This window comes from Camelus dromedarius, chromosome 2, assembly GCF_036321535.1.
Source record: "Camelus dromedarius isolate mCamDro1 chromosome 2, mCamDro1.pat, whole genome shotgun sequence".
Lineage (NCBI taxonomy): Eukaryota > Metazoa > Chordata > Mammalia > Artiodactyla > Camelidae > Camelus > Camelus dromedarius.
The window spans coordinates 8305844-8333268 of NC_087437.1; the positions used below are offsets into that span (position 1 = coordinate 8305844).

At 40.5% G+C, this 27425-nt stretch overlaps 1 protein-coding gene and 1 pseudogene across 2 annotated transcripts; both read right to left on the reverse strand.

The window, feature by feature from the left end:
- Nucleotides 1-8323: 8323 nt before the first annotated feature.
- On the reverse strand, nt 8324-20712 carry SGO1 (shugoshin 1). 2 transcript variants are annotated; one of them, XM_010975370.3, is made up of 8 exons: nt 20564-20712; nt 18260-18408; nt 17980-18176; nt 14064-14140; nt 12205-12263; nt 10870-11685; nt 8659-8848; nt 8324-8467 (listed from the first exon to the last, which is right to left on the reverse strand). In XM_010975370.3, exons 2-8 carry the CDS (start codon nt 18399-18401, stop codon nt 8350-8352), a joined length of 1599 nt encoding a protein of 532 aa, XP_010973672.1. In that variant the 5' UTR covers nt 18402-18408; nt 20564-20712; the 3' UTR covers nt 8324-8349. The 2 variants fall into 2 exon arrangements, with proteins under 2 accessions (XP_010973672.1, XP_031327136.1); XM_031471276.2 differs by having other exon boundaries at nt 20259-20712.
- A 3428-nt stretch (nt 20713-24140) lies between these two features.
- LOC105085159 (nuclear receptor subfamily 2 group C member 2-like) lies at nt 24141-27066 on the reverse strand (annotated as a pseudogene).
- Between the last annotated feature and the right edge of the window lie 359 nt (nt 27067-27425).

The window sequence follows — 27425 nt, forward strand, 5'->3', positions numbered from 1 at the left end:
CCTCTTCCTTTCTCAATTCTGAGCCAGCTAAGAAGTCAAAAGAGGAAGGCACACGATGGACAAAATACCCTTATTAGCAATAGAACGGGTATTGGAGAATGTGACTGACGGATCTGGAAAGTGGGCTTCCTAACGCTGAACCCCAGGATGCGACTGACTTGACTTGCCAGCTGCCAGCAGCTCTGCACCCCTGGGTCCCCCCTCCAAAGGCAGGGCCTTTGCCACGAAGCCTAGCGCACGGCCGAGGGCAGCGGAGCTCTCGGGAGGCAGGCCCACCCCAAAGAGGCACAGGAGAAGGAGCAGAACATGTAGGCCAGCTCCTTACCTAACTCATCAGTGAGGTGAGTCCCTCCCACGGGAGCAGGCAGCAGGCAGCAGGCAGCGGCTGGTGGGTGTCTTTCAGTGGGGGTGGAGGCCACGTCTCCCTCCCACCCCACCCCATTTCTATCCTCAGTCAGAAATCTTTATAAAAATAGTAGCTTTTGATGGCTCAGCACTGGTTGTTTTCACTAGAAGAGTGAAAAGACAACTTTGTGGTTTTCACGTCATGTCTTTTCACTCTTTTTTATTACACATACCTTCTTGCACAAATGCTCCTTCTTAGCACCCTTTCTGGATGAAGGACAGTGTACACTCCTTGGGAAGCCAGTTCACCTCACTGTGTCTATTCCCTTGTCAGACACACACATTTTGGCTCAAAGCTGTAGTGAGAATGTTTAAATATTTATGCAGATGTTTCAAAATCTGTGTGAAACATTATAGAATATTTACTACTACACATTTATGAATTAGAAAGGCCTTTTACCTAAAACAGTTTTTAAGTATTTTTAATAGAATGTGAAATTTAAAAATTCTGCACAGGTACTAAGCAGGTTTGAACTAGCAGAGTTCCGTGCGGATAAGTCAATCTGTGGCTGCTACTTGGATTCATATAATCAAGCAATGTCCTTGCTCAAGAATCTACCACTTATCAAGCACTGACTAGGTGTCAGTCACTCTTCTCTAAGCATTTTACTTAAGTATATTGTCATTAAATCCTGGCAACAATTTAATGAAAACACTGTGGTACAGAGAGGCAGTTTTCCTAAGAAGTCACATGCCAGGATTCTTGATTATGAGTCAGCGTTCTTAAACTCTGTGCGACACCAAGCACATCTACAGCTACAGTAACTGTCCTAGTGCGTTGCATAAAGTATCCAGATATTAACTGTAGTTCCAATTCCTTTTACACTATGAATTCTTATTTCACTCCACATTTCTTGAGCGTCTCTCATGTATAAAATGATAAGGCTACAAAGGTGAGTTGCCAGCACTGAAGACTAAAGTCAATTACTGGAGATGGAATGGAAACCAGGTGACGAGGTAATGTCTGTGAATTCAGAGGTGACATTAACGTGAAGTTGGGGTGATGGCTGCTGATGTGCTGTGGGGAGGGTCACACCTTGCAGGTTGGATGGGTCAGCAGACACCTTGCTAAGGAGGCTGTGCTTTAATAGTAGGCCCAGGAGAGCCGCTGAAACCTAGGGGGTGTGCAGGTACAAAATGAACAACGTTGTGATGACATATTCCTGAGCCGGTCAGACATTCGATAAGCAATTACAAGTGTCAAGGGAGCTACAGTGGGACGTGGAGCTTGCAGAGGTGGCACAAAGGGTGGCTTCATTCCACATACAAGTTAAATTAAAAAGGTACTTGTTGGAAGGGGTTCAAGATGGCAGAATACAAGGGCAAGGAGTGCTTCTCCTCCCACAAATACATCAAAAACACATCTGCCTAAGGAACAGTTCTCAAAGAACACCTGCTGAACTCTGGCGGAATATCTAACACAAGCAAAGCTACAAGATGACTCTCCAGGTGGCCAAGTAGGACCAAAAGCGAGGGGAAAAATATCAGGACGAGACCTGCAGCTCAGGGGAGGAGCAGAGAAACAGGAAAAGTTCCCTGACCCTGGGAAGCCCCTTCACCTGCAGGGAGCCCAGCTGGGACAGAAAGGGAGCTTCAGAGGCTCAGAGGAGAGTGTAGCAGCCGCTTTGCATGGGCAGAAAGGAGAGAAACTGCGCAGAGGATCCATGCAGTCCCCATCCCAAAACGTGAGCCTTCAGAACGTTACATCCAAAAAACCCAGAATATACATTCAAGTGCCCGTGGAACATTCTCTAGGATAGACCACATACTTGGACATAAAACAAGCCTCAACAAATTTACGAGGATAGAAATTATTTCAAGCATCATTTCTGACTTCAATGGCATGAAACTAGAAATCAACCACGGAAAGAGAAACAAGAAAAACAATAACAACTACAAAATGACTGCATGGAGACTAAACAACATGCTACTAAAATACCAGTGGGTCAATGATGAAATCAAAAAGGAAATTTAAAAACACCTGAGACAAATGACAGTAAAAACAACCAACATAAAATCTGAGATGTAGCAAAAGTAGTCCTAAGAGGGAGGTTAAAAGAAATACAGGGCTTCCTCAAAAAATAAGAAAAATCTCAACTAAACAACCAAACCTACCATCTAAAAGAATTAGAAAAAGAAGAACAAACAAAACCTAAAGCCAGCAGAAGGAAGGAAATAATAAAGATCAGAAAGGAAATAAAAGACAGATTAAAAAAAAAAAAAGAAAAAGCCAATCAAACCAAGAGCTGGGCTTTTTTGAAAGAGTAAACAAAATTGACAAACCTCTGGCCAGGTTCACCAAGAAAAGAGAGAGGACCCAAATAAAATACGAAACGAAAGAGGAGGAATTGCAACCAACACTACAGAAATACAAAACACCATAAGAGAACACTATGAACAATTATATGCCAACAAATTGGACAACCTAGAAGAAATGGACAAGTGCCTATAAAATATGGTCCACCAAAGCTGAATTAAGAATAAATAGATAATTTGAACAGACTGATCACTAGAAGTGAAACAGAATCTATAATTAAAAAAAAAAAAAACTCCTTGCAAACAAAAGTCCAGGGCAGGGATGGCTTCATTGGGACATTCTACCAAACATAAAAAGAACTTATACCAATCAATCCTTCTCAAACTCTTCCAAAAGATTGAAAAGGAGGGAACACTCCTAAACTCATTCCATGAAGACACCATCACCCTGATATCAAAACCAGATAATGATGCTACCAAAAAAGAAAAGTACAGGCCAATATCTTTAATGAATACAGATACAAAAACCTCCACAAAACATGAGCAAATCAAATCAAAAAACACATAAAAAAGATCATACACTATGATCAAGTTGGATTCATCCCAGGGACACAAGGATGGTTCAACATAGGCAAATCAATCAATGTGATACACCACAGCCACAAAAGGACAAAAGCCACATGATTATCTCAACAGATGCAGACAAATCCATTCATGATAAACTATTACCAAAATGGGTGTACAGAGAACATATCTCAACATTATAAAAGCTATTACGACAAACTCACAGCCAAAATACTTAATGGTAAAAAGTGTAAAGCCTTCCCCCTAAAATGTGGAACAAGACAAGGATGCCCATTCTCACCAACTCTCACCATTTGTTCAACATAGTGTTAGCAGTCCTAGCCATAGCAATCAGACAAGAAAAAGAAAAGGGATCCAAATTAGAAAGGAAGAAGTAGAATTATCACTGTATACAGATAACATTATTCTATATATAGAAAACCCTTAAGATTCCATGCAAAAACTACTAGAGCTGATACAAGACTAACATACAGAAATCTACTGAATTTCTTTACACTAACAAATATCAGAAAAGGAAATTAAACAATCACTTTTAAAATCACATCAAAAAAAAATTATGAATAAACCTGACCAAGGAGGTGAAAGACTTACATGCTGAGAGCTGTAAAACACTGATAATGGAAATAAGAAATGGAAAGATACCCATGCTTTTGGATTAGAAGAAATTAATATTGTTAAAATGGCTATACTACCCAAAGCAATCTACAGATTTAATGCAATCCCTATTAATACACCCAGGACATTTTTCACAGAATTAGAACAAATAATCCTAAAATTTATATGGAATAACAAAAGACCCAGAACTGCCAAAGCAATACTGAAGAACAAAACTGGAGACATAACCGTCCCAGATGTCAGACAATACTACAAAGCTATAGTAATCAAAAAACAGTGTGGAACTGGTACAAAAACAGTCATGTGGATCAATGGGACAGAATAGAGCCCAGAAATAAACTGGCCCACCTGCAGTCAATTAATCTTTGACAAAGGAGGCAAGAATATGCAATGGAGAAAGAAAATATCTTTGACAAGTGGTGTTGGGAAAGCTGGACAGCTGCATGTAAATCAGTGATGGTAGAACACACCCACACCATACAGAAAAATAAACTCAAAATGGCTGAAAAACTCAAACGTAAGACTGGACACCATAAATCTCCTAGAAGAAACTGTAGGCAAAACATTCTCTGACATAAATCTTAGCAATGTTCTCCTAGGGCAGTCTACCCAGGCAATAGAAACAAAAGCAAAAATTAACAAATGGGACCTAATTAAACTTACAAACTTTTGCACAGCAAAGGAAACCATAAGCAAAATGACAACCTATGGAATGGGAGAAAATATTTGCAAAAGATGAAACTGACAAGGGCTTGATTTCCAGAATATATACACAGCTCATACAATTTAATAAGAAAAAAAAAATGAATAACCCAATCCAAAAATGGACAGAAGACCTAAACAAGCAATTCTCTGATGAAGACATACGAATGACCAATAGGCCTATGAAAAAATGCTCAGTATCACTAATTATCAGAGAAATGCAAATCAAAACTATGAGGTATCACCTCACACCAGTCAGAATGGCCATCATTCAAAAGCCCACAAATGATAAATGCTGGAGAGGCTGTGGAGAAAAGGGAACCCTCTAAACTGCTGGTGGGAATGCAGTTTGGTGCAGCCCTTGTGGGAAAGAGTATGGAGATTCCTCAAAAGACTAAAAACAGACTTACCTTTTGACCCAGCAATCCCACTCCTGGGCATATATCCAGCGGGAACCCTAATTCAAAAAGACACCTGCACCCCAATGTTCATAGCAGCACTATTTACAATAGCCAAGACATGGAAACAGCCTAAATGTCCATTGACAGATGACTGGATGAAGAAGCTTTGGTATATTTATACAACAGAATACTACTTGGCCATAAAAAATGATAAAATAATGCTATTTTCAGCAACATGGATGGCCCCAGAGAATGTCATTCTAAGTGAAGCCAGAGAAGGAAACTACCATATGATATCACTTATATGTGGAATCTAAAAAATAGGGCAAATGAACATAAATATAAAATAGAAACTGACTCATAGACATAGAATACAAACTTGTGGTTGCCAGGGGAAAGGGGGGTGGGAAGGGATAAACTGGAAGTTCGAGATCTGCAGATACTGACTGGTATATATAAAATAAACAAGTTTATACTGTATAGCACAGGGAAATATATTCAATACCTTGTGGTAGCTTATGGTGAAAAAGAATATGAAAATGAATGTATGTATATTCATGTATGACTGAAGAATTGCGCTGTACACCAGGAATTGACACAACATTGTAAACTGACCAAGCGTCAATTAAAAAAAAAGTGTTATATTATACACAGAGGAATATTACTAAGTCATAAAACAGAATACCCTGCCATTTGCAGCAACACAAATGTACCTAGAGATCATACTAAGTTAAATAAGAGAAAGACAAATATCATGTATCATTTATATGTGGAACAAAAAAAAAAAGATACAAATGTACTTATATACAAATCGAAAATAGACTTGTAGTCATAGAAAACAAATTGGGTTACCAAAGGAGAAAGGAGATGGGGAGGGATAAATAAGGATAAATTAGGGATTAACAGATACACATTACTGTATATAAAATAGATGAACAACAAGGACCTACCGCATAGCACAGGGAAGTATAATCCACATCCTGTAATAACCTACAATGGAAAACAATCTGAAAAAGAATATACACACACACATATATATACACACACACATATATATAAAACTGAATCACTTTGGTACATACCTGAACCCACAGAACATTGTAAATCAACTATACTTCAATAAAAATTAAGAAATAATGTATTTAAATTTTAAAAACTGTTAGGAAAATGATATACTCCTTGTATCAGCAGAATTGATAACAACCACTTACAGAGCAATCCTACGTCCAGGTAGTAACTTCATGGAGACTTATTCACATGCGTAAAGGAATGGAGAATATTACCTGCAGCACTAATATGTAACAATGAAAAAGTGGAAGCAAGTTTGTTTCTCAAAAGAATAAGTCTGGTTTATTTACAAAATACTGAGCATGGATGAAAATAATCTACATCTGCCAACGTGGATAAACCTAAAAAAACAATGTTGAGCCTAAAAAGTCAGTTGCAAAAAAGAGACGTACAACATAATATTCATGTAAAATGTTAAAATGCAAAACAATGAACTGTATATGGATAAATATTACAAGAACAATGAAATATTAAAAGTACAAAATTGTAATAGTACAAAACCACCAAGTTTAGAAAAGTAATTGATTCTGGACAGAAGGGAAAGTGAGTATCAAAGCTAGATCCAAAAATGTCACAAAGGAAAATCTATAAAGTAAAAGTAAAGGCAGTCAATGGTCTAGAGCGGGAGTTGGCAAACTTTTTTGGCAAAGGGCTGGAGAGTAAGTATTTTAGGCTTTGTAGGCTAAGGGGCGAAATCAAGGACATTATGTAAGCACTCCATTGGGGTTTGGAGCTAGTGTTTTCTATCATCAAAATCAACAGCAAGTGTTTAAGAACCTAAAAACCATTTTTAGCTTGCAGACCGCACAAAAGCAGGCGAACAGCTGAGTCTAGCCTGCAGACTGTAGGTTGCACGCTGTGGGCCTAGAGCAAAATTGCCCAATAGAACTGTCTGCGGTGACAGAAACGTTCTCTGTACGCGTTGTCCCCAGCGTGGTAACCACCAGCCATGTGTGGCTATTGAGCGCTTGAAATGTAGCAATTGTGACTGAGAAATTAAACTTTAAATTGTATTTAATCTTAATTAAGATAGCCATTCTAGAACGTCCATGAATTTAAAGAACAGGTGTAAGGGGAGTGGTTGAACAAACTGGAAAAATAAGAGACTACGATGGGAAGGCAGGATGTATGCATCAGTGACTCCATCACGGAGAGCCAAATTCTGGCTGATGGAAAGGATGACGGCTGCTAAGGAATGCAGGAAGACGTGCAGACGCAACCAAGAAAGTGGGAGGTCCGGGTTGGAAGAGTCACCAGTGAAATAAGACGAGTTGATCGTGGACCTGGAGATTGCACAGTGAGCAGTGGGAGGAGGAAAAGTATGAGGAGGGGGTGTGCTGGGGCGGTGACTGCAGGGAAAACCAAGGTCCAGGAGAGAAACGTCCACGAGGGGTGAGACCAGTGAAGACTCAGAGTCAAGACCTCCACAACCAGAGGGATTCCACCTCTAATGTTTAAAGAACAGATGGAAAACACAAGCAATATCTTATACAAATTTTATTGCTCTTTAAAAATGAGTAACTAAAGTTTAAAGAGGAATATACAAGTACAGGCTTCAAACTCTCAGAACCAAACTAATTCCCTCTTACTAGTTCACCAAAAACACAAAAGAGTCCTTGGCATTTACACATTCCACATCTGGGATTTCTGACCAAATGAGGCGCCATCCTGAAAGGCCAGGACATCATCATTTGTGGTTTTGCTGAGGCACCAAGTACACGGAGAGCTGGCGGTTCAGAGCTAGTCACTTACCTGGTCCCTGAGCCTGAGAAACATTGACTCTCTAATCATGATTTACACGTTTTATCTGAAAAGTCAAATACAACGGCTGTACCCTACTGTGAATGCCAAGGGTTTATCTTATTCAAATATTATATAGGGAAGTGTCAAAAGATTCTCAGCCTGTCTTCAAAAATCATTCATTCAATTATAGTATTACCCACTTAAGGGAAAAAATAAAGATGCCTTATAATTAAAACATCTTAATTTGAATGAACATTATTAATTTCCAAATGTTGGTCTAAGATACATTTTGACTAAAATACAGTTTAAGGCAGTGTAAGAATTCTAAACTATTATAATGCTTAAGTCCAATTATTTATCTTTAAAAGGAAAAAAACACCAAACTTATTAAAGGCTGAAGGAAAAAAAATCACATCTGATGTACAGTTCTGAAGAAATGTTCATGATTGAAGAGTCTTGTCAAGAGATTACTCTACGGAAAGAGTTCCACCCACTTGAACGCTATCTTACAGATTCTCTTGTGGCGCCATAGAAGGGGGTGTAGGATGAATTTAAACAGCATCCAACAAATGGTTCATTGTATCTGCTTCGTACTTTTTTTTTTTGAACTGCGTCTGGAATCCCTTTTCTGCTTGAAAATAGGCGAATTCAGGAAACACAAATCTGTAAAAGGGTCTCCTCTTCTCAGTTTCCTGTAAGGGTGAAAAGAACCCTTAGGCCTAATTATAAGCTTCCCAATATTAACTTACTCTTCAGTATAAAGTTATTGGAAAGAATGCCATTGTGAATATTCCTACTTCAGTTTTTCATCAAAATGGTGTATTTCAAGTAAGACTCACAACCTTACTCCCCCCACACGTAACATTAAAAGTCAGATACTTACGAGGCGAGCGTGGGTTCCTTATAGTTCACAATGGCTGTGCACCTGCGCTTGCGCAGAGACACTGGTGGGCTTTCTACATTCTTTTTTGGAGAAAGAGAAAGTTTTCTGGCTTTCACTGCAGGATACAAGGGGACATTTGTGATATCCTTCAGGCTAAAATGAGGTGACCGGCGAGTCTCAGGTAGTGCACCTACAAGAACAACTTGTATTGAATATGGTTGCAAAAAAAACCAAAAACCAAAAAACAAAAAAACACAGGAATTAAAACTGTATGCAATTACACATCCTAAATGTATACACAATCCAGCATTTTATAATATAGATTTTTAAACACTTGTTCATCACTTTTTCATCCTAGACAATATTAATTACTGTGGATGTGAAGAACTGACTAAAAGTAACAGTTTACTGAAACTTAAAATTCTTAAAAATTAAAGAGAAATTACAATTCTCCTGGGATAGCCTGGGCACAAAGAATTAGTTTAAACTCTGCAATTTCATTTAGTCACACTTTGCTCTTCAGAATCATCAGGCCTCTATTTCAATTCCAAAGTTTATCATCAGATGGCTTCATATGGTCTTAAAAAGCCACTTGAACTCATTTACTAAATAAGTGAAAATTTGAAATCATAGTCTCTGTGTAAACCAGGAGAAAAGGGGTTCCCTCCAGTAAAGCTAGTAGGTTAAAAAGATTCCAATGGTTTTTTCTATCATAAACATCCAAATTATTCTACCTGGGAGCCACATCTATATTGGGAGACAGGTACCCAGTACACAGTAAGAACACTGCAAGACAATCTCTGAAAATTGCTTTAAAAAGCAAATCATTTCCCAAGAAAAACTACACTGGAACCATAAAATGACTTTATACTTAGTAACCATTCTCCAGGGTTATCTGGGTTTCAAATACTCAGTCTTTCTTGTCCCCACATAAGCATATTGTACTACACTAATTATTCCAACTTTCAGTTTGGAAAACATGGTTAAACAACAATCAGATCAGTTGCTATGTTCTGGAACAACGCTTCTAACACTTCAATGCATATATAAATCTTCTGGCGGAATTTGTTAAAAAGATGCAGATTCTGATTCAAGAATGTAGGGTACGGTCTGAGATTGTTTTTCTAAGAAGTTTTCAAAGTAATGTTGATACTGATGGTCTGAGGACCAAACTCTGAACAACACTATTTTAGAGTGTATTTTTTTTTCCTTTTAAAAACTTACTATGAAAAATTTCAAGTATACACAAAAATGGAGACAACAGTGTAATGAACCTCCAGCCACCCTGCTTCAATAATTATCAACATTTTGCCACTCTTGTTTGATTTACTGTAACATCATTACAGCACATTTTTCAAAAAGATATTTGCATGATACCATCACCTAACTGGTTGACCTTGGAAAGTCATTTAACTTTTTTCGGCCTTAGTTTTCCTTATAAACAAAACAAGCATGGCATCACGGACACTTCACAAAGTTGTTCTGAGGACCAAATGAACCAGCATCACAATATTTTGAGGATGATACAACCCATTTATGTTAGCTTTAGCACCATAAGGAAAAGTCCCAGATGAGAATCTGTGGGCAGGTGCAGGCTGTATCATCAGCATTTGAACCACGCCTATTTTTTGATCTAACTAATCAAAGTGAGATTTTCTAAGCCACAGTTTTTGCATGTCTTACAAATACCTTACAAAAGAATCCTAAGTCCATCAATTGAGGGAAAGTCTTTCTTGGTCTTATTAGTCAGCCTTCACTAAACAGAAAGTTACGTTAAATCACGGTCCTGTTGAATACCAAACAAGGCCATTAAAGTTACGGGTCACTGGATTCAAGTTTGATTTCATTTTCAAGGGTATGTTTCATGGGAATGTATAATAGATATTTTAATTCAACCCAATACCACCAAAGTTTTTTCCTCACCTTGGAAGGCTTCATTTACTGAAAGTAAAAATGTTTTCTCCAAAACAAGTAGTATTTGTTCTTAAAGAGGATTTAAATTAGCTTAAAGCAGGTCAAAGCAACACAACTGTGATTTCCACCCACCCCTCTATCCCCCACTATTTAATCAGACTGTAATTTCCTCCAAAGAGACAGATGGTAAGTCTCTAACCTCCCCCAGAGAAACAGATGGCAAGTATAGTACATAATACCAGGAGTGATCATTTATCATAAACATTAAAAACGCAAGCAAACAAGTAGATCACTTACTACTAGGAGTTTTTGTTGGCTCAGAGCCCGCTGTCTCCTCCTCACCGCTATGTTTCAGTGCTCTTTTAGATCGAGGCCGGGTGACTGGACTCTTATGTGACTCACTGGTGAGATCCTGACGGCTCCTGCACGTGGGCAAATAGAGGTCGTCAGAATCATCACCGGAGCTGCTGGATTCACAGATGCTCGCTTCAGATTCATTGCTGTTTTCTTCTCTTTTAGAATCTTCGCTCGTTTTTTGTCGGAAAGGAGTAAGATGAACACCCTCTTCCAAATTAAAATTGTAAGCATCCTTGCAGGTGACAGATTTACCCAACTTTTTTTTGGAAACGTTTTTTTTATTTTCACTTTTGCTCCCCTTATATTTTGATATAGGTTTTGATTTCCTCCTTCTGTTAGCTTTTTTTCTCTCTTTTCTTTTTCCTCCTAGTGCGTCTCTGTGCTTGTTTTCAGTTTGTTCAGATTTGTCCTGTAAAATGTCCTCTTTTGTTTCAGTAAAGTGTCCTGGGTGAATCTGCTTTGATGGTAAGTTAATTTGATCCTTGTTCCATCGATAAACATTCTGTTCTACATTTTCAGGTATGTGCATGTTTCCTGGTGGGTGTACACATCTAATTCTTTTCAGTTCAAAAGACTGCTCTGACAAATGACTGATTCCAAAATCATCCAAGCTACTGAACTCACATAGATTATTAACAGGTTTCTTCAGACTGCGACGGAGAGACACAGTTCTAGGTAAGACACTGTCAGCTGACTTCTCTTCACCTGAATCCAAATCAAATCCCAGTCTGTCTTGGGAAACAGTAGGTATTTGCTCTGATAATTTAAAAAACAAATGAGAAAAATAGTTTTACTTTATGGAAATTTTAATTTCAAGAATCTCAGAATTCAAAACTAAAAATGGAAAAATTGAAAGTCATTCTGTAGTTTCCCCACGTTTACTGTAAGTAAATACAAATCTGGGAACTTAACCTTTCCTCACTCCTTTGAGTTTATATAGAATGGGGCCGTGCCTGTACTCCAAGGCTGTTATGAGAGTTTAGTAAGATGATGTAAATAAAGTGCCTAACACAGAGCCTGACACACAGTAGGTTCAGTAAACTACAGGCATCCTTATAGCCAAGGTTCCTGATTATACATTTGGCAAAATAAATGGATGTATTTTAAAACTCTTACATTCTGTATAAATAAACAGATATTTGCTTTGAGCAGAATACCAGACAAGCAGATTTAAAAAGGTAACAAAATCAGACTTAGAGAAATTTAATTATGTTACTTGTTCTCAAATATCTTATCTTGACCTTAACAATATTTTTAGATTTTCATTTGAATCACCTTCTATTTGGGATGATTCTCCTTGTCCTGGAAAGTCAGCTTCCTGAAGAGGAACTTGCCTTGGAAAATACCAATAAAAAATTTATTTAACAATTATGCAATAAAAACAAATTTTAAGATTTTCTACAAATCAAGTTTCTTCCTTTTCTTTAGTATCATAATTCCCTTCTAAATCAGTACGTATGCTCTGTTATCAAAAGAAACCAAAAACACCTATCCTGAATACATGGAGGCTGATTTGTTACGGCTGACACTCAACTCTCACTGGAGGAACTAACATACCCCACTGGACAGTTCCTCCTGAAAACATGCTGTAACTTGTAATTTCATTTAGCTGGAGAAACAGCCAATCAGATTGGTCCATAAAACATATTAAAGAAATTCGATGTGATTATTCTTTAGGAGCCTGCTTTATCATTACCTGAGCTGTGATTTTTTCTGGTAATGCATACTTTTATGGTGCTTAACTACTGACTCCTCTGAATGTTCACTTTCTTCAAAAATCTTGTCTCCCTTTGGTTCATGGAACAAGAAATTTCCATTATTTATGCTTTAATATGGCTGTTTCATTCTAATTATCATTTTATTCTTTATGTTCTGTACAGAATTTCCCTCTGGACATCAAAACTTAAGTACAAGTGTAGGTAACAGAGTTATGGTAACCAACTAATAACAATTTCAGAAATCCTCTAAAAACTCAATTACCTCATTTTACTTTTTGGTCATGACATAAATATTTCATCAGATCTTAACATTCAACAGTTTAAAAACTATTCATGATTAAAACTAATGTGGAGGGGGTAGAGGATAGCTCAGTGGTAGAGCACGTGCTTAGCATGTATGAGGTCCTGGGTTCAATCCCCGGTACCTCCTCTAAAAATAAATAAACCTAATCACCCCACCCCCCAACAAACAAACACAAAAAAATAAAAAACTAATGTGGGGACATAAGTCGTATTAGTGATTACTTCTGCAAGGAGAGGGGCACAGACTTGAAAGGGACTTGAGGGAACGGTTTATGGCAGCAGCTCTCACCTGGGGACTGTTAACCTCCCCCCACCCAGGGGATACCTGGCGATGTCTGGGGGCACTTTTGATTCTCATAGCTGTGGGAGGCAGGGTGCTACTGGCATCTAGTGGGTAGTGGCCAAGGATGCTGGCAATATCCCACAATGCTTAGAACAGTGCCCACAACAAAGAATGATCTGGCCGCAAATGTCGGCAGTGCTAAGACTAAGAAACCCCGGGCCAGAGTGAGGGTAGTATCTTAAGTCTGTGTCTTAACTCAGGTTTTGGATCACAGGAGTGTACATTAGTCCAACTCACCGAACTGTGTACCTAAGATTTGTGCATTTTACTGTATGTAATTATATTTCAATAATTCATAAGCAAACAAATAAAGTGTGCTTAATCCTAGAAGAGAAGAGGGTGTTTGGGGTCTGATGGTATTTAAGAATCAGTTGGATTAGCCAAAGTGACAGCTGTGTTAAATATGGTATTTTATTAGATTTCTTTTCTAAATCAAACTATTTGTAGTACTGGCAAAACACCATCATTTGAATAACCAACCCTCCTTAGAATAAAGACATGATACCAGAAAAACATAATCAAAAGGAGTAGTTCAAAAACTCGAGAGAAACTTCTCACTTCTAGACATCAAAAAAGTAACTAAATATTAGAAAGCTTTGGCTTGGCTTTATAGAACAGAATTTCAACATACCAAGTTTTCTGAAATACATTCTTACAACTCAAGACTCCAAATATAAGGGTCAGTATGATGCTAATTTCCTTTCATAAATGGATCACAGAATTAAATATTTCTTGGTATTAATAATCTTGATAATGAATTTGATACTAACGGTGAATCCTCCACAAGCAGATCCCCGGAGTTGGTGTCACTACTGCAGTCCATTCCAGAGGGACATACTTTCTGGTCCTGTTAATGTGTTAAAACAGAGAAAACACTGGTACGGCTGAAATATTCATAATGGAGTATTCATTTACTCAACAATAAATGCTTACTGACAGTCTACTGTGGTGCCAGAGACTGTTCCAGGAACTGAGTCCACAGCTAGAAACAGATTAAGGACCACCCTCTTAAAGCTTCCACTCTAGTGCAGGGAGAGAACACGGTAAAGAGAAAGGAAAGTTATAGTGATAAATGCAATGAAAGAAATACTCCGGTGAAATGACCGCGAGTAACTGATGTGGGAGGGGGGGCTCTCATCCAGAATTCTGAAGAATGCAAAGAACCAGCCATTGAAAGAGCAGGGGGAGGAGGAAGCAGTGGAAACAGCACATACAAAAGTCATGATGTAGGGGAAACCTTGCTGCATTTAGAAAAGAAAGGCCACTGGGGTCAGAACACAGTCGGTGAAAAGCACAGTAGGGGGTGGGCACACAGAGGCCAGATAATGCAGGGCCTTGAGAACCGTGAGTTTGGGTTTTAGACTAAGTGTGATGGGGAGTCACTTAAATGTTAAGTAGGGAAGTAAAATGATCTAAGTTTTAGAAAGATTGGTCTGGCCACTGTGTGAAACACGGACTGCAAGGAGTCAAGGGCAGGAGGAGTTAGGAAATCATCACAGTAAATCCAGCAAGACATAATACTAGCTTGCACGGGAAGGCTAGGGCTGTGGTGAGGGGGCCCAGCAGGTTTTGAGATAACAGAGTGTGCTCGCACTGACGGGGTCAGGGTAGGGTAGGGTGGGGGGGAGGTAGGGACAAGAAGGGAGAGGGGAGCCTCTGACTGTTCTGACTTGAGTAAATGGGGGTGGGGGTATAGCTCAGTGGTAGAGTGTGTGCTTAGCATGCAGGAGGTCCTGGGTCCAAACCCAGTATCTCCATTAAAAAAAAAAAAGCTAATTACCTGCCCCCTCCAAAAAAAACAAAACAAAACAAATAACGACTTGAGTCTTGAGTAAATGCGTAGGTTGTTTTGTTGAGCTGATTTAAAACTTAGGAAGCAGAAGTACGCAATATCCTTGGGAGGTGGAAAATGAAGCTGCGCTTTGTACAAAGTATGCTTGAGATCCTTTATAAATACGTAAGTGGATATATCAGGTAGTAACTGTGTGTGTGTGTGTGTGTGTGTGTGTGTGTGTGTGTGTGTGTGTGTGTGTGTGTGTGTGTGTGTGTGTGTGTGTGTGTGTGTGTGTGTGTATCTTGTGCTACAAATTTGGAAGTCACTAGCAGGCAAACAATATTTAAATCTATGGGAGAGAATAAGATGGGTCTAGAACAATTGACGGTTACAAGCAAAGACGTGAGTAAAACAGAGGGACATGAACAGCCAGAAAGGTAAACAAGAGAGTAAGATGGTGAGAAAGCTAAGAGATCAAATTATTTTGAGTAGAGTAATCCCTGTGTTATAAAGTACTTCAAGGCCAACAAGAAAGAGATGTGACCACGGAAAGTGGTAACATGGAGGTTTTGGGGACCTTGACACACAGTGACAACAGAATGGTAGGGAAAAAAGCCTGATAAGAGTGAGTCCAAATGGAAGTGGAGACGTGAAGACAGGAAGTCCACTGTTCTCTCTGGCAATGTTCCGCTGTGAATGGAAGCAGAGACTGGGGAGACAGAGGGGACTGGGAGCAGGAGAGGATGCGTTTATTTTCTCCTCCTAAGGTGAGAGCCACTGAAGTGCATCTGTAGCAGCGAGAATGATTCAGCAGAGGGAGATACATCTTGGAAGCAGGTGCAGACTCCCAGGAGCAAAGTCCTAGAGGAGATGAGAGGAGGGAACCTAGTGCACAAGGGGAGGGTTGGCTTTCGACGGAAGCAGGGACACCTCTGCCAACAGAGCCAGAGGAAGGACGGGTACTCAGTGTAGACACGGGCAGACATGTGGAGCTGTGCTAGGAAGACCAGAGGTGCAGTCTAATTCCTTAAAAGCCATTCTAATTCAGTTCAGTTGCTTTTTGAAATTTGATGCACATATACTATGTAGACATTAGAAATAGGTTAGTACTGTTCAACAGAGACAAAACAACTAGATATTTAATGCTGTTAAAAGTTTTAAATTTAGAATCAATATAGCTAATGTTCTAAAACTATTATTATCACTGAAGGTAAATAAAGGAGAATAATTAATGATAGAGTGATACAAAAATTATTTAAAAGATCCATCATAAAATGAAGGGAACAAAAGGCTATTAGAAGTTACATTCTGATTAATCCTTATAAGTTAATTATTAGTAGGTAAGAAAAACATTTTTCTTATTAAAGCATTTTAAGCTTTTCCATCACTGCTAAATTGACTTGATAAACACAGACACACAACTGCTGAATGATGGTTGAGATTGTTTGACACACTCAACAGGAAGCAGAAAACACAATTTGATGTTTTAAATGCTAAGAATGCTTTCACCCAGCAACTAACACTTTATTTAATCAACACTCAAAAATCATTGATAAATGTCCAAATGCCGACAAAAACTGAATATTTTCACCAGTTTTTCTGATTATCTCATTGAGTACTCATGTCACACTATTCTGTGTGATTTCAGCAAAAATGTGAAAAGGGAGAAGATTCAAATGTCTTTGGGGAAATTTTTTTCCTCACTAGTTGACCAAACAATGAAAAAAAAAATTAGGAAAGATTACATTCTGAAGGGGGAAAAGAAATTAAAAATAATCTGACCTTCACATGAAGTTAAAAAAAAAATCACGTCTAATCTTAATAGACAATTCTCTACATTACATATGTATATATGGCATGTGTGTATTATATATGGGACTCCACACACATACATGCATTCTGTATATCATACAGAGAAACAGCACGGGATCACCTTAGTTGCACGGAAGCAAAAAGTCTTTCACTGACTCCTCCTGTCCATGGAGAGGTGACTTGATTTCCTTTCTCGAGTCCACACCCTCTGCCTCATCACTATGCTCTGGCTTCCTTTCCTGGCCTAGGTGCCAACACAACGAATGGTCTGCACTGGCGTGGCAAACAGACGGACAGCCAGGAAGGAAGTAGACTGTCCAGGTAACGCCTGACACTCCCCACTGCTTCTTCCTTCCTCTGCTCCAGGCAGTGACCCTGGCAGTGGCTTCCGGGAAAAGGAGAGAGGGGACCCTGGCTCATCACTGCTCTCCCAGGGATTACATGCAACGAGACAAAGAGAAGACTGTAAATTAAACTATCTCCATGCCCATTATAGTTTGGCTGGCTGGTCTAGACATCCCTGGACACACAAAGAATAGACTGAAATGTGGATAGCAAAATGTTCAGGATATCCTTGTTTGGGGGTTAATGGAGAGCCGTCCTTATTTAGCAAACTGGGAGGTAACAGTGATTCTCTGCAAAGCACTTAAATACTTCCCATCTCCCCAAGAAGGCAGTCATTACAAAACCCCACTGGATGGAACAAAAGCTGCTCTCAGCTCTATAGCACTTCAGGACCAGTCTTGCTTCCACTACCGCTCTCAGACCTTCAGCTTAGCTGCCCTGCCTTTGACTCACTTCGCTGACCACTCAAAGGGACCAACTGTGCAAAAGACTAAGCTGCTTCTTCTGTACCCTGTCTTGCTGCCTGCTTTCAGAAGTGAGTTGTGCAAGTCCAAGCCTCCATCACCTCCTTGCCGGAAACCTTCCCAGCTGGCCACACACAACAACTGTGCTGGTGCCCTGGCGACAGATGTGCCGATGAAGTCACTGATAACAGAGCTGCCGATAATTAATTTAAAAAACACAATTGATCTAAACTACTAATTCATGGCTTTAACATTTTTTCCTAAGAACTTCAGCCCTTGTGATGAAAATACCTGGGCACGTTCTTCCGCTCCTTGTGAAGTCAGTTTTCCTCTCAACGTGTACAGCTCGCACGTGAGGTAGTAACACTCCCTCCTCAGCTGAAAGATGATATCCTGGGCTTCTCTCACTTTGCACTTCTCATTTTCCAAAGCTAAGACTAACATTCTGTTGTTGTCTTGGTAGTTTCTCAGCAGTGTAGAAGTGTTGGCTGAAAGAGGATAAAAAATGTTTTGTTAGTTATTAAATGTAACCATAAAAAGTGATGGAAAGGACAACACCAAGGCCTCTTACTGATGATCTGGCCTGGCGCGGCTATCAGAGACTTCCGTTTGCCAATCTCTGCCAAGTTTTTACTCCTTTTCTCCTTCATGCGTTTCTTTATGTCTTCAAGACTATCTTGAAAGGACTTTTTAAGGCATCTTTCCTTGGCCATCTTCTGCCTAGGAATTTAAAACAATAAAAATATTTAATTTTCCTACGAGATGATGTCATCAAATATAAAACATGATTGAAAACACACAGTGTTCATAAAAGTGGATTAAATAGAGACTTAGTAACTGTAGAATTAGCTCAAAGTAGACAGCTAACCTGGTCATTACCTAGACTTTGCAGCTTATAAATCTCATTAATATTTTTGGCATAATTTTATCCTCCTTGGGTACTTTACAGGGACGGTTTAATAAATACAGATTTCCAGCCCAAAGACTCTGTAATATGCCACTTAATTATTCTTTAACAGATACTCATTGGGGGCTTAGTATGTATGAGGCACTATGGAAATGCTTAATATATTTGATGTTTTCACTATGTTTCTGACGACAATACTTACGGCCCACTTTTAATGTTTATTATGCTTACAGTGTTAGTTCAGAGGCAATCATGTATCTGGGCTTTGCTTTCCAGTTACTTAACATAGGCACACTCTCAAGAGAGTCAGGTGATCTTCAGAGGTTTAGTCATACTATGTAGCACTATATACAATTTTACTAGGCTGTTATTAGCAATCATTGAGTTAGAAAAAGCAGGGACTGGGGCAGAGGAACACGCCAGTTTCTCAAAATTATTTCTAAACTCGGAGCAGCTAACTCCCAGTAAATCATGAGTACAGCAAACAAGACGCTGTATAAGTACTATTCTACATACAGTTCAAAGTACCAAACCTCACATCAGTGGACTATGCTATTGAGTATATTAATACCTAAGCATCCTTAAATCTTTCAATGCTGCAAATCACACGTGGGGTATTTTGCTACTAAGCATGTCAAACTACTTTTCATGAACATCTTTTGCTGTTAGAGTGTACTTTGCAGATCTTAAAACTGCAAAAAAAAAAAAAAATCTTGACATACATGTTTTTCACTATAAAGGATACCTTCATCTCCTCTAAGTTAGTCAAGTATTTTCCTGAACCTTACATTTTCTTGAAAACTTTCTCCAAGCCTTCCTTATTTTCCTCTGGGGTCTTAAATAGAGATGTTACAGATTTCACGTAAATATTTTCTTTCTGCCGATACAGATACAATATATACTGGGATGTTTCCAGTAGAGCAAGCACAACATTTTTTTAAAAAGCACTAACGTTAAAGGGGTTGCATAAAATATCCTACCACAATTAAGTTTTTGGAGTGCGAACCTGGAGATGTTTGAGAGCCAGACAGATAGGTAACTGACCAAGTTAGTCTAGTTAAGGTATTTTATTTTTTAATATTTTATTTAGTTACTGTGTTATTTAATTGTTTCATTTTGGCGAGGGTGGTAGGCAATTAGGTTTTATTTATTTTTAGAGGAGGTACTGGGGATTGAATCCAGGACCCCCTGCATGCTAAACATGCACTCTACCACTTGAGCTATAACCTCCTCGTTAAGGTATTTTAAAAGCAAAGCTTATCTAAAAAAAAACTTTCGTCATTACATGCGATCAAATTAAAACTACAAAAGAAATCTGCCGTATGAGAAGTTTCATTCCAGTCCAGGTCGATGGTGTTAAAAGGGGGTGTGACGGAGAGAACAAACGAAAACAGCGCGGGATGGCAGTCTCAACCAGTACAGCATTAGGGGAAGGGGTCTGGATTCAAAAGAACCTAGTATATTTGATCTCCGTCATAATTCTTTCAACATTCCTGGTGCTGAGGCAGCCAGGTAGGACAATGGCCCCTGCCAGCTTCTCCGGGGTAAGAGAAGCAGCAAAAGAAAAGGCCGTCAACGGTACCGCGCTGCACAAAAAACAGCTGCGGGTTTGCGTGCCCTCACGTCGAGCCTGGCTTTTAACTACCGCAAACGCTTTACTTACACATCACAAGTCACACAAGTCCGCAAGGCGGGAGGTGCGGGTCCCCACTTAGCAGAAAACTGGAGCAGCGGAAAGCGCAGGTCGGGCGGCTCAGCAGAGGGGGTCGACTCCGCAGCCTGAGCTTTTGGCCACCGAACTCAGCGCGACAGAGAGACCCGAGGGAAGGGGAACGCGGGTCACGACGCCCCGGTTCCACGTCCGAGAACCCTGCGGCCTCCTCTTTCTCCGAGACAGCGGAGCGGAGGGGCAGGGGCCGCCGGAAGAGGGTCGGAGACCCGCCTCCCGAGGGGACGTCCCCACCGTACCTCGGCCACCGCTTCTGCCACGGCTGTCGCCCTCCTCCTCACATCCCAAGGCTCCGCGAGGCAGTCCGGCCGTGCGCGCCCCGACCTCCGGGGCCTCGGGTTCGCAGGCACAGTGTCTGGCCGCCCGCCGACTGCCGCCGCCACATTCGAAATTCTCCACCGCGCTCTCCCATTGGCTGGCTCGGAGCGGTCACGTGGCGCGACGGCGCCGCCCCCGGACGGGCGCCTCACGTGACGCACTCTCACGGAGACTCCACATCCGGGCATCCGCCCCGCCCTCTGAGGGGCGGGGCTATTTGTCAGGCGGCGTCAAGCCCGCCGCCCTTCACCCGTGAGTCGGTGGTTTTTACGGGGTGGAGCCGCTCCAGCACCTGTAAGCGGGGAGTATTTGGGGGCGTTCAAACACTTCCTGTGTGTTTAGTCAGCCCGCTGGCAGCCTTCGAGCTTGTGCGCAAGGGCTCCCTCTTGTGAAAAGAATCTTCTTGGTTGGCTGCCCGCCCAGTCCACTTGCAGCACGGAAGCCGCTGAAGGGCTGTTCCAGCCAAAACAGGGGGCGGGTTTTGGATTAACGGGATTTTCTTAGGGAAGTTGCCGAGACCTGAAATAGTCAGCTCTAGGTTCTTTCTCTTTGCCCCGCTAGCTCTGGCTCTTTAACCCTCGGGAAGTGGCACCAGCATCCCTCCCATTACATGCCCAGAAACCTGGGGAATCTTCCATAATGATTCTTTATTCTCCCTTGGATTTTCCACGTCCAGTCAGTCACCTAGTCTTGTCAGTTCTACTAAGTATTTTTCAAATCCAAATCCCAGTATTTCCCTCACCGTCCCCAATCCAGGCAACTATCCAGTCTCGTTCTATGAACTGCACCGGTACCTACTCTTGACTACATACTCCACCCCCTGATGTTTTTTAGAGTGAGTTTGACAAAGCAAATATGATTGAATAGGAAGCTCTTAAATGGCTCCCTCTGCATTTAAAATGAAGTTCCAGATGCGCACTACTACATACTAAGCAGATAAACAAAGACCCACTGTATAGCACAGAGAACTATACTCAGTATCTTGTAATAATGTATAATGGAAAAGAATCCGAAAAAGAATATATACATTTATCTGAATCACTTTGTTTAATACACCTGAAACTAACACAGCATTGTAAATCATTTATACCTCAGTTAAGAAATGTATTATGAATTTAAAAAAAAAAAAAGACTGAAATTCACGCTCCTTTTAAGTGTTTGGCCCTTAAAGAACCCCATGATTCCTGGGTCCACCTCTTCTGAATTTGCTTTCATTTGCTTGCAATTCCTCCTGCTGTTTTTGGCCATGCAGAAGGGTAGGAACTATATCTGCCTGTTTATAGTTAAATCTTCAAGGTCTGTTTAGCGTTTTAAAGTAAGTCGATAAATATTCACTGGGACCATAAGAGAATGAATAAATGACACATGAATTTGAATTTAGGCATTCAATTTATTATGAAGTTTTTTGTTTTTTGTTTTTTTAAAGGGTACATTTACATCTCCCTAGACTAGGCCTCATTTCCCACCTTCCTGGTTTAAGTGGAAGAGGTTAGAACAGCTGTCTCCAGCTAATAACAGCATTTTCCAAGTGTCACCCACCAGCTCCTCTCCATGAGTCCTCAGTTTACCGCCACCAGGCAGCATGGCTCATCTGTGCAGAAGCATTAAGAGGGAAGAAGAGAGGTTCTCTTATGGCTTGAGGCCAGAGGGTATGAAGTGGATGGTGACAGCAGGGCTGGCCACATGGACATGTGACCTGTGCTTAGAAAGTCCCTGCACTTGGTTTCATGCTCTGCTCTTGCCATCTTGAAATGCTTAATAATTTATCTTTGAGCTTGTGAATTGTAAGTGAAGTCTGATGAGACACATGGAATATATGTGTCCATCCATGTCTCTTGCTGCCCCATTGCCATACAGTGTTCAGGGTACTCACTAAATGGCTTCTGTGACACACTGTCCTTGTCCTCAGGGCCCCATACTCAGAAGGGCTTCATATTTGGTTTGATGCTCTGCTGCTGTCTTAAAAGTCTTACCAATTTTATCTTTGAACTTGTCTACTCACTTTGAATCTCACTGAACTTTCATGCTTCTTAGCCTAAAGACTTAAAAATATCTAGTCTGGGATTCTTTATTACCAATTTTAAGAAACTGGAATTGACCCTTTGGAGCAAATAAGTCCCCTTGGATATTAGCGACACTTTAACTCAAATATTGTATTTTATTTTTATGAAGTTTAAAAAAATTTTTTGTTGAGGGTGGACGTAATTAGGTTTATTTATTTAAGATAGAACAACATACACTCACACACATGCACTCAACAGATGAGTAGAACAAGAAAACTGAGGAAATCTCATTAAGAATGTTGGACTGTATCAATGTCAACATCCTGGATGTGATATTATCCTGCAGTTTTGCTAAATGTTACCATTGGGGTAAACTGGCCAAAATGTACGAGGGACTGCTGTATAATTTCTTACAACTACACAAGAATCTAAAATTTTCTCAATGCAAATTTCAATAAAAAATACTAATCTGTAGAAATTGCTGCTTTTTCCTTTCTTGCCCAATTAGTGGTAGTCAACTTTTAATTTTCTTTCCTTTTTGTATCTAAAAGAAGGGAACATAATAGCAATTATTGCCAGGTGAACTGAGAGCATTATCTGGGTATAGGTAATTCTTGTCTTTTTAAAACTAAGCAGTAGGCATATAAGAGTTTTAGTGTAATTTTACATACATTCCTGTTTCAACACGTAGTTTTTTTTTTTTTTTTGATTCTTTTTTTTTTATTGAAGTATAGTCAGTTTACAATGTGAGTTTCAGGTGTACAGCATAGTGATTCAGTTACACCATATACATACATACATATATTTTTTCAGATTCTTTCCCATTACAGCTCATTATGTAGTATTGATTTTGATTTCCACCAAATGCTTAATCATAATGACATAGGTAAGTGAAAATTTGGTGACTAGGAATAATTTTGGGGGGGGACAAAACTTTTAAAAATATATCCTCAAGTTGGAGTATAGTATATTTAATACACAAGTAAATAAAAGCAGAGGTGATCAAATTACCTCTTGAAATTTTAAAATCAGATCTTGTCTGAACAATTTTATTTTTGCTAAGCTTTAATCTTTCTTTTTTTAAAGGACAACTGTTGTCAATAGGCAATTAGCTGCTTTCTTGAATATAATGAGAAAGCCATCACAGACCACATGAATGTAAATCATTATTATAAATACAAGGCAAAAGGGCACAGTAATCCTTTGTGGCTTTATTTGTTGAAAGAGGAGACTATTAGCTTGAATTCTGTCATCCCATCTACTTACTTTACTGTGTTCTTGAAACACTGTTCATAAAACTTCTTAGGTGACAAGTTGAGCATTAAATGGAATGTTAATGGCAAATTATTTGCAAATGTCTATCTTAAGTTTTTTTTCTTAAATGAATTAGAATTTACCATGAAATGTAAGTCTTGTTTTTCAAGAATTTTCTTTTACTTTTCTTTAATCCCGGTCTCTAACATTAGAAAAGTTTGTTTTTGCCCTTTGATAATTTCTAAATACAAGTTGAGTTAAAAGATTGTTCCAAAATCTGCTGGATATTGTTCTGCAGGTGGTTGACTGTGGCCACCAGGATGTTGGAGAGACTCATAACCTGGGTACACTGGGTGAGGCCAAAGGGTGAAGGGCTCATTTTAGCAGGCTTGTACCAGGCCGGTGTGCAGTCCTGCCCAAGTGCCCGTAGGGCTGGGACTGACCTGGTGCAGGCAGAGGAAAAGCAGGCAGGATGTAGACTTGTGGATGTAGTGTGTGTTGAAGTACTCTGGAATTGGGCTGGTCATGTGATGTAAGTATTCAAAAGGAAGAGGGCTTGGACCTCAGTGATGGATATGGACTGGTCTCTGCTATGACATGGTTGTTCCCTCCTCCACTGGTGTCTAGGCCATCTGCCAGGCTTGAAGATGAGGCGCTGTCTGTGTATCAAACGCTTTAGCTAAGATATCAAAGCCCGAGTAATCTCACCTGCAGGTTGGTCCTTTGGCGGTACTTCTGAAGCATCACCACTGTTAAGGGATTCACGGAGATTCGTAAGGGAGGCTACTACATTTGCCAGCGTGCCCAGAGCTGGCTTGTTTCAGCCTTAGAATACATGGTCCGAAGAGGGGTACCGTCCTCATGTGTGACAGAAAGGCTGCTGGATGTTCACAGCCTCTGGGATTCAGACCTGTTTGTCTTGTTCCATCTTCATCTGCCACAAATGCAGGAGTGGCTCTCAGAGGATTTCTCAGATCCTGGATAAAGATTTTCTCAGCTGAAGCAGCACAGTTGCTTGGTTTCTCCCTTTGCACATCAAAGGGCTTTCATTCCCTCTGTCCAGAGTCCATTTTCATGCCAACCACTAAGCTTTTTTCCACTGGGCAAAACTGATGGTGGTTCTGGTGGGGGTTATTGATGCCATCCTGGTTGCTCTGACGCTGTAGATCACACTTTTCCTAATGCTCCTTTGCAATGTTCACCACTACCAATCTCCGAGTACTGGCCAGAGGCTTTGTTGCCACAGACCACACAGTGTTCTACCACCTGGGGCCGCTGGACCTGGACCTTCTGCAGGAAACGCTTCACAGAAGCAGAGTCTCTGACGATTGGAGCCTGCCAGGCATGAGGTTGCCCGAGGCAGTGAGTGTGAGCTGCTTGGCCCAGGAGGTCTCCAGCAGCAGGATCACCTGAGTTCCAGCTCCATCTGGGCTGGTCAAGATGACCTGCTGCTCTGCAGATCCGGAGGTGTCCATTTCTGTGACTGCATCTTCTGTCCTGTTTGCTGTGTGTCACAACCTGAGTGCACTGAGCTGAGGCCACCACAGAGTTGCGGAGATGATTTGGATGTGTGGGGAGAAGCTGGTCAACCCTAGAGATTCCGCCCAGAGATCTGTGTCCATGGTCCCTCGTTTACCTGCTGGGTCCCCACTGTGTGCTGAACCAGCTGCTCTATATTTGCAGCAGTGAGGAAGCAAGATCATTAGGGAACCTCAGGATTTGGCACCCCAGCTGCCTGGAAGTAGGTACAGTGTCTGCAGTGCGGGGGTGGAGCCCACCTCCTCATCTGAGAACGGAGGGGCCGAGATGCAGGCAAGAGACTGGGCCCCGAGATTGGGGGTGGGGATTGGTCCTGAGGATGGGTGACCGGTGGTGAAAAGTCAGGGTTCCTGACCCTCATGCAGCCGCCACCCAAGCTTCTTTATTTTCCCAAGGTTGGAAAAATTACTTTATGAAGACTTAAGAAGTACTGAGTATAATTAACTGTAGTCCAGAGTTAGATGCAATTGGATAATAGTTCAATTCCAAGATACAGGTTGTAGGTGAGACTGTGAAATTTCCTGACCCTTCATTTTAATATGTTGTGCTAATTACCTAAAATAACTCAGATGAACTAATATTTACAGTTGATGGAGTATTTATGAAAAATGTGGCCCCAAGTATTGTGCATGTCTATGTATGCGTGTGTGTATGTGTGTTTATATACAGTTGATATGAACTAGGAAATGAATGTTTCAGAACCTGATGTTTTCCTCAGGACTGAAGTCAAAATTGACTGAAGTCAAAACTGACATGGAAAAGGAAAAAGAAACAATGTGAATGTGGGGCGGAGCAACCTGGCCCTGCTCACCTACGATGTGCGTAGTGAAGGTGCCAATGGATAACCCAGTGTTTATCCAGAAAAACATGTGCATGAGTGATTCCAGCTGTGATGCCCTGCATCGCTGGCCGGCGGCTGTACCTGCGGCCAGATGTGGACAATTATTGGGTGTTCTGGGACTTTGTTGCCTACTTGGTGGCTTGATCTGCAAGCATTTTAAAATAACCACTAACAACATCCAGTCCTGGATTACCAGGCCCTTCACCAAGAGCTGGGCGGACTGAGAAGACTGTGGACAAACTGATGTGGAAAGTGTAACAATTTTAACTCATCGAATCATACTGCTTGTGAGATAATAAACAATCTTATGGTTACTGGGGAAAGGGGGTGGGAAGGGATAAATTTGGGGGTTTGAGATCTGCAAATGTTGGCCACTATAAATAAAAACAGATAAAAAAAAGTTTCTTCTGTATAGCACAGGGAACTACATTCAATATCTTGTAATAAACTTTAATGAAAACGAATATATGTATGTATATGCATGACTGGGACATTGTGCTGTACACCAGAAATTGACACATTGTAACCGACTATACTTAAATAAAAAAAGTCATACTGCTTGTTTGTAATTATGAGGGTTTTCTGTTTGCAGCAAAAGTGGGCTTTTTAGGTGCATTCAAGATTCTTAGTTTGTCCACATCTAGTGAGAGAATTCCCTAAGGAGCTTTGATCTTGTACGTCCATGGAGGAGTGTTCTTGAACGATTCTTGTAGTTCATTACCTGTACCTGGGGAAACTGCTGAAGACCAACTCCCTGCACATGGCTTTCTTTTTCAGCAAATTCCATGTATAGGAGAAGAGTATTCAGCAACCTTGTGTACACAGTAGGTTTGTGACTGACTTTTGGAGCACTTGGGTCGGTAGTGCTGGTAGGCACCTTTGTCAAATGGCTCTCAGTGTTTGAGGGCTGTTGCTGTAGGGAGACATGCTGCACTGATATCCAGGAACCTTATTTCAGAATTACATAAGCCCTCGCTGCAACTTGTATCATGCGCTGGTGAAATAAAATACTCAAATGAAATATAATCTTTGTTTAAACGCCTTTTTGTGGCCTTTTTGTGCAATTCATGCGATTGCGTACTTAATCCCTCACGTGCTTTTCTTAAGTCAGTGCACAGTTCCACCTCCCCTCTGAACTTCTGGATG

Excerpts from the sequence above, each read along its gene's own strand:
- SGO1 (XM_010975370.3), bottom strand. The coding sequence starts at position 18,401 with ATGGCCAAGGAAAGATGCCTTAAAAAGTCCTTTCAAGATAGTCTTGAA. Across the intron at positions 14,141-17,979 it reads GAGCGGAAGAACGTGCCCAG|GACCAGAAAGTATGTCCCTC; the intron begins GTATTTTCATCA and ends ACACATTAACAG. Across the intron at positions 8,468-8,658 it reads AAGGAACCCACGCTCGCCTC|GAAACTGAGAAGAGGAGACC; the intron begins GTAAGTATCTGA and ends TCACCCTTACAG.